A 12,837-nucleotide genomic window follows, 5' to 3' on the forward strand; every position below is an offset into this window, starting at 1 on the left:
TTGACATAATTCGGACGTCCGGTTGAGAAAATAGAAATTTCAAAGTGTTCTTGAGAATTTCATTTGATTTGGTGATAAATTCGTGATTCTGGTTGTTATTTCAGCTTGTGTGCATGTTTGGTTTGGATACCCAAGGGCTCAAGTGAGTTTCGGATAGGCTACAGAGTGTTTTGAACTTCGAAGTTTGCTGGTGTATTTCAGTTCTTGTTGCAGAGCCTCTGGTCTCGCAATTGCGAGACAAAGCTTCACATTTGCGACCACTGTTGGGTTCGCATTTGCGACCTACTCATCGCATTTGCGAAGAGTAGCTGTGGAGGCCATTGTTCACAATAGCGAACAATTCCTCGCAATTGCGATGGGAACTGGAAGGAGTATTCTTCGCATTTTTGATCACATGGTCGCAAATGCGGTCTTGCCCATGTTCGCATTTGAGATCTATTTCTTGCATTTGCGAACAATGCAGAGGTGAGAAGGGGTTTGCATTTGCGATGAATCCTTCGCATTTGTGTGCTTCGCATTTGCGAAGCCCAGGTCACATTTGCGACATCTGCAGCTGGGCAAATGAGACTTGGACGGGATTTTTCATTCATTCTTCAAATTTTCAAAACCTAAAACTCAAGAGGCGATTTTTAAAAGACTTCTTCTTCCCCAAATCATAGATAAGTGATTCTTAACTAGTTTCTTTCAATCTTTCACTTTATTTTACAAGATTTCAACCTAGAATCTAAGGTTTTCATGGTGGAATTGGGGATTTTTGGGTAGAAATTAGGGATTTCAAAATTTGGGGATTTAGACCTCAAATTGAGGCTGGATTCCAAAACCAATTGTATATCCGGACTCGGGGGTGAATGGGTAATCAGGTTTTGGTCCGAATTTTAGGTTTGGACCAAGTGGGCCCGGGTGTTGACTTTTGTTAACTTTTTCAATAATGACCTAAATTGAGTCCTTTGTTATCGTGAGTGATTCCTAAGGCTTATATTGAAATGTTTGGTTGGTAATTTGCTAGATATTGTTGGTTCACATGCGTGTTTAAAAGGCAAAGCTGTGATTGAGCTTTGAGTGCCCTTGAGTTCGAGGTAAGTGGCTTGCCTAACCTTGTGTGGGGGAATTCCTCTTAGGATTTGGTACTGCTTGTTATATGAGCCCCATGTACGTGAAGTGACGAGTGCGTACACAGGCTATTTGTTGAAAAACTCCATGTTCATTAAGAAAATAGTTGTTTCCCTTTAATTGAGTAACTCTAGCATATGTAACTATCCTGTTTAGTTTAAGAAAGTATGCCTACGTGCTTTAACTGTCTTAATTGCCTTAACTGCCTATTTGAACTCTGTGTTGCATATTTTAGTGAAATTTCTTGTTCTTCCTTGATTCATACTTAGTCTAAATTGTGGTTTCTTGCGATAACTATTATCTCTGTTTGGTTGAGCTGCATATTTACTTTGGGACTACGGAACGATATTCTTGGAGATTCCCCTGTACTACATAATTACTTTGGGACTACGGAACGGTATTCTAGGAGATCCCCCAGCACTGCATATTTACTTTGGGACTACGGAATGATATTCCGGGAGATCCCCCTGCACATTTACGTTTGGGACTACGGGACGGTATCTCGAGAGATCCCTCTATTGCTATTACTGTGTTCTGAGCTGTTGGTTTCCAGTGAGTTCTATTCCTGTTAGATTCCGTACTTATTTTACTGTAATATTCTTTCTGTCTTATTAATAGGGCCCTGACCTGATCTCGTCACTACTCGATCGAGGTTAGGCTTGGATCCTTACTGGGTACCGTTGTGGTGTACTCATGCCCTTTCCTGTACATGTTTTCTGTGTGCAAATCTAGGTACTAGCTATCAGCCTTGAGTTTAGATGTGTGGTTGCTGCTTCAGGAGACTTCAAGGTACATCTGCCGCATCCGCAGACCTCGGAGTCCCCTTCTACCCGCTATGTTCATTTTCTTCTTTTTCATAGAAATGATGTATATAACAGTTAAGACCTCTTAGAAGCTTGTGACATTGCGACATTCCGGGTTTTCGGAAAAAGTGATTATTGTATATGCCAAACGACATCGTTTCAGCTTATTAACTATATTCGTTAGCTGTTATCTTTGTGTCTTTGTTTCATTTCCGCAATATTAGGCTTAACTAGTCGTAAAGACTAGGTACCGTCACAACAATTAACGGAGGGAAAAACTTGGGTCGTGACATTAATTTATTTTAATGCCCTATATATTAGGATTTCCTAATGTAATCGTTCAAATAAGGAAAATTTTAATAAGTAAAGTTCTAGTTGATTTCAAAGTACTAAATAATAGAGAAATAATTAAATAACTATTTTATTTAGTGTAAACTCAAGTTTAAAAGGGTAAAAAAGACGAATGATATTTCGCTAAGGGCCTTCGTGCTTTTAATGTAGTATAGATAGATATAACTCTCTAATAAAAGTGGCAAACGAACATGTCGAGTCGGATATGAGCAGGTCAAAAACGGATAATGCAAAAAATAAATAAAATATTCGACCTGATCCATATTTAATACAGATAAAAATAAATTAACTTCTGAATAATATGAATATCCATACTATCCATGACTTCTTGTAACGACCTGACCGGTCGTTTTGAGCTTTAAGGTTCTGTTTAGTGGTTCAAGGTATTTAGTGGCATCATATTGTGTATTATGACTTGTATGCATGGTCGGATTTGATTTTCGGATGTTTCAGGATGTATTTGGATGAGTGATTCTCACTTTAGAAGCTTAAGTTGAAAAATATTTAACGAGGTTTGACTTTTGTGGAAACGACCCTGGAACGGTATTTTGATGGCTCAGATAGGTTCGGTTCGTGATTTTGGACTTGGTCATATGTCCGAAATTGAATTTGGAGGTCAGTAGGTTGATTTGTATTATTTTGCCGAAAGTTGGAAATTTAAAGGGATAGAATTTTGATAAGTTTGACCATAGGTTGAACTCATAGCTATCACATTTGGATTTCTATTTTGGGACTTGGAATAGGTCCATTTTATCATTTGAAACGTGTCTACAAAGTTTGGCGTCATTCCGAGTTGATTTGATATGAATCAGACACGCAGTTGTGTTTTAAAAGTTCTTGAGTTTCATGTTGATTTCATGAGTTTTGGAGGTCTGATTCATGGTTTCAGATGTTATTTTGATAATTTGATCGTGCAAGTGAGTTCATGATATGTTTTTAAACTTGTATTGATTCTTGGTTTGGAGCACCGAGGGTTCGAGTGAGTTTCGAATGCGTATCGAAGTGTTTGGAATGATTCTAGCATTGTTGGTTTGTGCACAGATGCCTCAGGTCACACATCTACAAGACTATGACCATATTTGCGTAGTAGCAATTGTGAAGGGGGACATCACATTTGCGATATTAGTTGGACTTTGTAATGTTCGCATTAGCAAACCATGTGTTCGCATGCGCGATGTGGATCTTAGCTAGGCAGTGGTCGCATTTGCGATCTATTGGATCGCTTTTGTGATGGTCCACAATTTGCATTTGCAAATAAGTCATTACAGTTGCGATGACAGCAGAGGTGTGCGAGGTTTTGCTTTTGCGAGCATTTCCTTGCATTTTCAGGGTTCACATTTGCTATCCCCTGATCGCATTTGTGATACCTACTACTGGACATAAAAGCTGAGGGACAGGATTTTGGTCTCATTTTCATATTTTGGAACCCTAGATTTGGTAGAAGGCAATTTTGAAGAGGTATTTTCATCTACAATCTTTGGGTAGGTGATTTTTTTCAATTTTCAACTATTTTACATGATTATATATGAGCTTTAACATCAAAATTATGAGAATCAAAGTGAAATTTGGAGAAACTTTGTCTATATTTTAAAAAATGAGAATTTGAGTTTTGAGAGTCGATTTGAACTCAAATTTTGAAACAAAATGCATATATAGACTCGTAGGATTATGGGTAGTTGGAAACTACCCTTGGACCTGGGTTTTGACCGGGCGGGCCGGGGTTGACTTTTGAGGAATTATGCAAAGATTATAGCTTTAATTATTGGAATTGATTTCTCTTGCATTATTTGATATTATTGAGTCGATTTTGGTTAGATTTGGGCCGAGCGGAGGTGATTTGTAAAGGAAAAGTTATTTTATAGTATTGATTGAGGGCTTTTGAGGTAAGTATCTTGCCTAATATTGTGTGAGGGAGCTACCGAATATGGATTGATTTGTTTGCATTATTTGAACTACGTGAAAGACATGTACACGAGGTGATTAGTGTATACATGGCTTATATGTGGAAATTTAATTGTTTTAGACTCTTAGTTTTCTTATGTACATTAAAATGAAATTGCCTTACCATGTATAACCTCCATTGTTAAATTTACCCTTACATGCCTTATTTGAAGTTAATTGGTTCATGATCTACCCTCTATTGCCAATTATACCCTTATATGCTTTAATTGAAGTTGTTGCCTCTTTCATTGTTACATGTTATCTCTTCTATTATGATTTATCTTTACTTGAAATCGCAGTTACATGTTACCTCTGAGTTATTCTTAATTGAGATTATTGTTAATGTTATCTCTCATATTGTTGAGTTATTCTTATTTGACATCATTGTTACACATTATCTCTCTCATTATTGAGTTATTCTTATTTGAAGCCATTATAACTTGTTATAGGTTTCATTGTGAGCTCATTCTTCCGTTTTATTATGTTTTTGTAATTCTTGTGTTGATTTACTTGCCGAAGTCTCGTGTTATTGTTGTATTCAGTGTTGTTGAGATGAGGGCTATGTGTGGTTATTGTATTGGAATTGTTTCAAAGGAAATGTTGTGGCATATGGGAGCATGTGATGTGAGTTGTTATATTGTGTTGTTATGTTTTTGGCACACGTGGTATTGTTGAGAGGATTGTCGGGGTGTTCACACGTGATCTGTCTGTGCTATTATTATTATTATTATTATTATTATTATTATTGATATTTGCACATACAGCATAACAAGACGAGCTATATATGTGGGTTTGCGCATGTGGCGAGACAACGTGGGAATATTATTATGCATGTGTGGTGAGACAACGCAGGCATTTACTTTATTGTTGGGCACGTGGCGAGACAATGGAGGGGGATGGGCTATGTCGAGGATGATTTGTGATGGCGTGAGGGCATTGTTATTAATGATATTTATGTAGTGGTGTGCCTACCTTATGTGAGTCATGCATATTACGGTTTTGTTGTGTTGTTTCCTATTGCCATTCATTGTCTCTAATCTTACTTGTTGACTCGAACTGTTATAGTACACTTGTACAAACATACACCGTAATCTATCACTTATGGTAGTCCAGGAATATGAACCTTGATGTTTGTTGATCATTTACATGTATTCTTGTATACCTGCCTTCTTCTACGCGTGAGTTGTACTATTGACACGTGAGTTGTCCGTATGGTTATGAGGTATTGTCACTGCTAGCACGCGAGTTGTCCATGCAGATATGAGATATTGTCACTCTCTTAGCATGTGAGTTATCCGTGCAGATATGAGGTATTAATGGTATTGGCACATGAGTTGTCGGTGCAACACATGAGCTGTTCGTGCGGATGTGATTTGTAATATGGGCACAAGATTCCAAGTGATTAGGGTTTGTGGTTTGGGACCCGTGATTGTGATTATGAGGTGTGGTACCTCGAGGAAATTCTTGTATAAACTTGTGTGAAAGAGGTTGTTTTATGGGGTTGTTACTTGTCTTCCCTTACTTGGTTTCACCGGACTTTAACTGTATTCTGCTTACTTTACGGCGTTATTACATGTTTTCTCCTTGTTGTTAATTGTTATTTCTAGTTTTTACTGCGAGTATTGTAACATTATTTTTACCATATTGTTTAGCTTTATTTTGTTCCCAGTTAGTTTTATATTCATACTTTTACATGTTATTATGACTAGTAGGTGTCTTGACTATTTCTCATCACTACTCTACCGAGGTTAGTCTTGATGCTTACTGGGTACCACTATGGTATACTCAACGCTTTGCTACATATTTTTGTGTAGATTAAGGTACCTCGAAGCGTGTTGGTCATTAGATAGCTGATTGAGTATTGCTGTGGAGTTTAAGGTATACCTGCCGTCACGTTCGCATGCCTCGGGTCACCTTATGAAGTTTTACTTTGTAATGTTTATTTCTATTCCGGAACAGTTGTACTTAATGATTTCCTAGTGAACTCAGTGGAGCATATGATTTGTATTACCGATTTTGGGATGTTATATATCTACTTTGGATTGTTGGCTTTATATAGAAATTTTTGGTTCATGATTAATAATGGATTGGTTAAAATCTATTATTAATTTTGTAAGTGTTAGGCTTACCTAGTCTTAGAGACTAGGTGCCATCACGACTCCTAAGGTGGGATTTTGGCAGTGACACTTTTTGAATACGGTCACTTTTGGTAGAATTCCTAGACTCCCAAACATGAGGAATGTAATGATCTGATCGTTCATTTTGTGTAATTATGCCCCGTTACCCCTTTTTATGCCTCACACATGTGTGTTTATGAATTTATAACTTGAAAAATCAATTAGTTTCATTTTGGGAAGCTTTCGGGTTAATTCAGACCTCTTGATTCTTGACTTAGATGGTTAAATTAGAAAATATTGACCAAACTTTGACTTTTGTGAAAATGACCCCGGAACTATATTTTGATGGCTCCGATTGCTTCGCATCGTGATTTCATCCTTCAAAATTAATTTCGGAAGTCTGAGGTTGATTTGCCGAAATTTGGCAATTTTAAGTTGAAAAGTTTGACAACAGGTTGACTTTTAGCTATGGAGCTAGGAATTTGATTTTAGGACTTAGAATAGGTCTGTTATTGTATTTAGAATTTGTCTACAAAATTTGGTGTCATTTGGAGTTGATTTGAAAGGATTCAGACGTTTAGATGTAATTTTAGAAATTCTTGAACTTCACTTTGAAATTCATGCGTTTTAGTATTCCATTCATAGTTTTAGAAGTTATTTTTGCATTTTAATCACACGAGCGAGTTTGTATGATATTTTTAGACTTGTGTGGATATTTGGTTTAGAGCTCCGAGGGCTTAGATGAATTTCGGACATGTATCAGAATGGTTTTGCACTTAAAATGAACTCTTGGTGTGCTGGTGCTTAGTTATTGTAATTGCAAGCACCAGCCTCACAATTTCGAAGGTGACAATACAAGGGAAGATGTCGCAAATGCGACTTCTCCTTCGTATTTGTGAAGGTAGCATAATTTTGGTTATGTTCACAATTAGGAACAACTGTTCGCTTTTGCAGTTAGGTCAAGCTTCACAATTGCGAAGCCTCTATTGCAATTGAGATGTTTTCTGAGGTTGTCAGGGTTCAGCAATGTGAGTCTTGTTCCGCAATTGCAAGGGTTCGCATTGTCGCAAATGCGACATCTGCAGTTGGTACAAAGGGCTGGGAGATGAGATTTTGAAAACATTCTCTCATTATTGAACCCTAGACTCAGCAGGGAGCTATTTGGAGAGGAAATTTTCACCTGCAAACTTTAGGTAAGTGATTCTAATCTATTTCTAATCATATTCCATCAATATATCTTTGATTTTAACATCAAAATCATGTGAATCAAACTGAAAGTTTGTGAAACTTTGTCAAGATTTTGAAACATGAGAATTTGAGTTTTGAGAGTCGACTTGGACTCGGATTTTGAAACTAAGCACATATATGAACTTGTGAGGTCATGGGTGGTCGAAATCTACCATTGGACCAGGCGGCCCCGGGTTGACTTTTGGGAAAAAATGTAGAGATCTTAGCTTTATCTATTGCAATTGTCCTAGCATTATTTGATGATATTAAGTCTATTTTGGTTATATTTGAGCCGTGTGGAGGAGAATTTTAGGGAAAAAGCTATTTTTGAGTATTGAATTGGCCTAATTGATGTAAGTATCTTACCTAACTTTGCATGAGAAAACTACCCCTTAGAATTGGTATTGATTGATTCATTTGTGCTATGTGAAAGCCATGTATACAAGGTGACGAGTGGGTACACAAGTTATACGTGATATTTGACCGATTTAGGCTACTCAGACTATTTCCATGCTTTAATTGAAATGCCATATTATATTCTAAATTCTCATAATCAATCTATTCTTGTTTGTGTTAGTCTATCCTCACATGCCTTAATTGATTTGTTTAACACTTGTTCTACATCCTACTTGATAAATTGCTTTCTTGCTTTAGTTGAACTTGTTGCCTCTTTATTTTTGATCCGTGTTATCTCTTTCATTATTGATTATCATTACTTAAAGTGATTGTATGTGTTATCTCTTTCATTTTAATTATCATTATTTGAAGTCATTGTTACTAATTATCTCTGTCCTTGCTATTATTCTCATTGAAGTCATGATATTCCTTACATTGTGAGTTGATAGTATTTGGTTCCTAGTTACACGTTATATTTCTTATTATTGAGTTATTGGTGTTGAAGTTGTGGGAGCTGTATCATTTTGAAGTGGAGTTGATAATTGTTAAGATATCTTTCTTGTTGAGAATTTTACATTTATTGTTATTATTGATATTCTTGTACACGTTGTGGTAGAGCCGTATGCTATTATTATGGAAACATTGATATTGTTGATTGTTGGCAAGTAGTGATATCTGGGCACTTGTGGTGCGAGTTGTTATTGTGATATGATATTAACACGCATGCGGTGGTATAAGGCTTGGGGTTAATGTGCATGCGACGACATAAGGTGGGACTTATGTGCGTGTTTCTTGTAGAGGAACTACGTGAAGCCACATGGTGTCATAAGATGAGCTAAAGTGTGTGTAGCTATTTCGGAAAAATTGTTTTCAAAATCTATTTCAAATATAAGGCTCACAAGGCGGCATGATGAATGATTCTGATTAAGATTGTGAATTGTGAATACGAGGCGGTACCTCGGTGGTGATTCTTGATATATATACATGAGTATGTACTTCAGTGGTGAATCTTATTGTGTATGAGGCGATACCTCGTTGTGATTCATGTTGTTTTGTTCTTCCTTATTTTTGTTGTCAGTTATTGTCCGTATATGATCATTGTGGTTGTCTCTAACTAATTTCTTTATGTTTTTTCCGTGCTTACAATTCTGGTATTAGTTCATGCTGTTAACTGTTTCGTATCAGTTATTTCTATACTTTCCATTATTTATCCTTATTACATTTTCATACTGTTTATTTATATCATAGTAGGTGTCTTGACCTGGCCTCGTCACTACTCTATTGAGGTTAGACTTGATACTTATTGGGTACCGTTATAGTGTACTCATACATTCTTCTGCACATCTTTTTATGCAAATCCAGGTACGTCTGCTCGTGCTGGTTGTTAGTGATTATCTATTAGCTACTTTACGAAGACTTCAAGGTATGCCTGCTCGGCGTCCGCAGGTCTCGGAGTCACCTTCCTTTACCTTTACTACTATTGTATTTTTCATTCAGATATTGATGTAGTAGACACTCTAGTATGACTCTGTATAGCTTATGACTTAGTTCTACCGGTCTTGGGGAGTGTACCGTTATTGATCCTACTTTCGAAAGTTTATATCAGTTATTCAGCCTTGTTTTAGCATCTTGTTAATTATTTCTGTCAATTTATTATTAATTTTTAGGCTTACCTAGTCGAGGAGACTAGGTGCCATCACGACATCACCATCAGCTTCTCCTTGCCTTTCCCCTATTCCCCATGTTTCTCTCTCCCCAAGGCACTACTGCCGATATCATATCCGGTAGCCCCTCTTGGCCTTCCCATTACAATCACTGCTAGGGCATATAATCGGTGACATACCCAGCGAACAGCCGGACATAAGGGTTACAGTTCGCTTCAGTAGTGGGCCCCACTGAAATAAAGTTCATTGTGGGCGGAGGCAGCGGCTAGACATCTTTGAATACATTTCAGGTTATATCTTTCTTTGTCTTTATATATTTTGATTTATTCTTTATCTTTTTTATTATAGATTTTGATTTTATTATGTATCTTTCTTCCTCTTTATATATTTTGATTTATTCTATTTCGTTCTTTGTCTTTGCCATTTACAATGTATTCACTTGCATCGATTACTTGCTTTTCTGTAGTTGCTTTCAACTAGTGCCTTATGTTGAGACTATATTCTTTTAGTTACCTTGTTGCGTGTTGAAGTAGTACTAGCTTTGTATCCCTTAGATTATTATGGCTGAAGCGAGTGATGGTAGAGTAAGGTCATGTCCTTGGGAGGGGGAGAAGGAGGGGGGGCAAGGTTGGTAAGGGAGTCGCTAGGCTGAGGATTGGGTCCTGTAATATAGGGAGATTGACAGGGAAGTCTTTAGAGTTAGGGAAGATTCTCCAGAAAAGGAAGATTAATACATCGTGTGTCTAGAAGACTACATGGTTGGTTACTAGAGCACGAGAAGTTAACACGTTTAAATTATAGTATTCATCATGTGCTAGGGGCAAGAACGGTGTAGGTATTTTAGTTGATAGGGATATCAGGGAGCTAATGGTAGATGTTTGGAGAGTGAACGATAGGCTGATGACTATTAAGCTAGCGGTTGGTGGGTTCGCTTTAAACATGATTAATGCATACACGCCTCAAGCGGGCTTGGATGAAGAGGTCAAGAGGAACTTCTGGGAGAATTTAGACAAGGTGGTTTGAGGTATCCTACCTACCGAGAAGCTTTTCATAATAGGTTATTTTAATGGCCATATTGGGGAGACTGCTAGGGGCTATGACAATGTGCATTCCGGGTTCAATTTTAGAGGTAGGAACGAGGTAGGAATTTCATTGTTGGAGTTCACTAAAGCTTTTGATTTGGTGATAGCTAACATGTGTTTTCAGAAGAGGGAAGACCACTTGGTCACTTTTTGGAGTACGATGGCCAAGACTCAGATTGATTACCTTTTATGTAGGAAGTATGATAGAGGCATGTGCACTTTCAAGGTTATCCCAAGTGAGTGTCTATCGACACAACATAGGCTCTTCGTAATGGACCTAGAGATTAAAAGAAAGAGGAAGAAGAGAGCGGCGTATGGTTAACCCAAGATCAAGTGGGGAGCCTTGACCAAGGAAAAAGCTCATAAGTTGGAGGAGAAGCTGGTAGTAATGGGGGTATAGAGGAGTAATGGGAACACGAGTAATATGTATACCACAATAGATAACTGTATTAGAGAAGCTGCTAGAGAGGTGTTAGGGTTCACGAATGGATACACGAGAGGCCACAAAGGGGACTGGTGGTGGAATAACAAAGTCCAAGAAAAAGTGGAAGCCAAGAAAGCAACCTATTTGAATCTAGTGGAGAGCGCAATCAAGGAGGAGAGGAGAACGAATATGGAGTTCTGTAAGAAGGCTATGAAAGAGGCAAAATTAGCAATCACGACGGCTAAAGTTGCAACATTTGGGCGCCTGTACGAGGAGTTGGGGAGTAAAGGTGGTGGTAAGAGACTGTACAGGTAAGCTAACGTTATAGAGAGGAAAGCTCGTGACCTGGATCAAGTGAGGTGCATTAAAGATGAGGAAGGTAATGTATTGGTGGATGTGGCATCTATTGGGCTTAGGTGGCAGACATACTTCCATAAACTCTTGAACGAGGATATGGATAGGAACATCGTGCTTGGTGAGTTGGAGACCTTAGAGAGCCAACGAGATTTTGGGTTTTGTAGGCACTTTAAGGTTGAGGAGGTTGAAGGGTGATGCGAGGATGAGCAGGGGTAAAACGACTATGGCCAAACGAGATTTCGGTATAATTTTGGAAGGACGCGGGCCGGGCAGGCTTGGAGTGGCTTACTGGATTGTTTAATATCATTTTTAGGATGGAGAAGATGCCCGATGAATGGAGGTTGAGCTTGATGGTCCCGGTGTACAAGAATAAAGATGATGTCCAGAATTGCAACAATTATAGCAGTATCAAGCTATTGAGTCACATCATGAAAGTTTTGGAGCGGGTGGTAGAGAGGAAGGAGAGGGAAATGTGTCTATTTTTGAGAACCTATTTAGATTCATGCAGGGGTGGTCAACTACAAAAGACATTCATCTTATGAAGATACTGGTAGAGTAGTATAGAGAGAGGAAGAAAGACTTGCATATGGTGTTCATTGACCTAGAGAAAGCTATGACAAAGTCCCGAGGGAGGTTCTATCAAGATGTTTGGAGGTTAGTGGCATCCCAATAGCATACACTAGGGTTGTTAGAGATATGTACGATGGTGCTAAAAATTCGGTAAGGACTGTGGAAGGAGACTAGAAACACTTCCTAGTGTTGATGGGGTTACATCAAGGATCAACTCTTAGCCCATATTTATTTGCTCTAGAAATGGATTTTGTTGATGCGACATATCCAAGGGGATATTCCATGGTGTATGTTATTTGCAAATGATATAGTACTGATTGACGAGACGTGCTGTGGGGTTAACACTAGGCTGGAGGTTTGGAGACCGACCCTGGAGTCTAAAGGTTTCAAGTTGAGAAGGACGAAAATAGAATACTTGGAGTGCAAGTTCAGTGAGAGACACAAGAAGTAGACGTAGACGTGAAGCTTGATACACAAGTCATTCCCAAGAGAGATGGTTTTAAGTACCTTGGATCTGTTATCCAAGGCAACAAGAAGATTGACGAGGATGTTACACACCATATTGGAGCTGGGTGGATAAAATGGAGGCTCACATATTGTGTTTTGTGTGATAAGAATATGCCACCAAGACTTAAGAAAAAGTTCTATAGAGTGGTAGTTAGACCGACTATGTTGTATGGTGTTGTCCGTGTTGAGTGTTGGCCAGTCAAGAAATCCTATGTCCAGAAGATTAGTGTATGAGAATTGAGGATGTTGAGATGGATGTGTGGGGATACCAGAAAAGAGAAGATTAGG

At 38.2% G+C, this 12,837-nt stretch overlaps 1 protein-coding gene across 1 annotated transcript; it reads left to right on the forward strand.

Annotated features, from left to right (window-relative positions):
* The first annotated feature begins 10,476 nt into the window (after positions 1-10,476).
* Positions 10,477-11,013, forward strand: LOC138870843 (uncharacterized). Its single transcript, XM_070148683.1, has 2 exons — positions 10,477-10,623; positions 10,816-11,013. Exons 1-2 carry the CDS (start codon positions 10,477-10,479, stop codon positions 11,011-11,013), a joined length of 345 nt encoding a protein of 114 aa, XP_070004784.1.
* Positions 11,014-12,837: the final 1,824 nt, after the last annotated feature.

This window comes from Nicotiana sylvestris, chromosome 6 (genome assembly GCF_000393655.2).
Source record: "Nicotiana sylvestris chromosome 6, ASM39365v2, whole genome shotgun sequence".
Taxonomy (NCBI): Eukaryota; Viridiplantae; Streptophyta; class Magnoliopsida; order Solanales; family Solanaceae; genus Nicotiana; species Nicotiana sylvestris.

What these genes read in the sequence shown, in the direction of transcription:
- LOC138870843 (XM_070148683.1), top strand. Translation starts at nt 10,477, where the DNA reads ATGGTAGATGTTTGGAGAGTGAACGATAGGCTGATGACTATTAAGCTA. An exon ending in TCTGGGAGAATTTAGACAAG is followed by an intron (nt 10,624 to 10,815) that starts GTGGTTTGAGGT and finishes ATGTGTTTTCAG; the next exon opens with AAGAGGGAAGACCACTTGGT.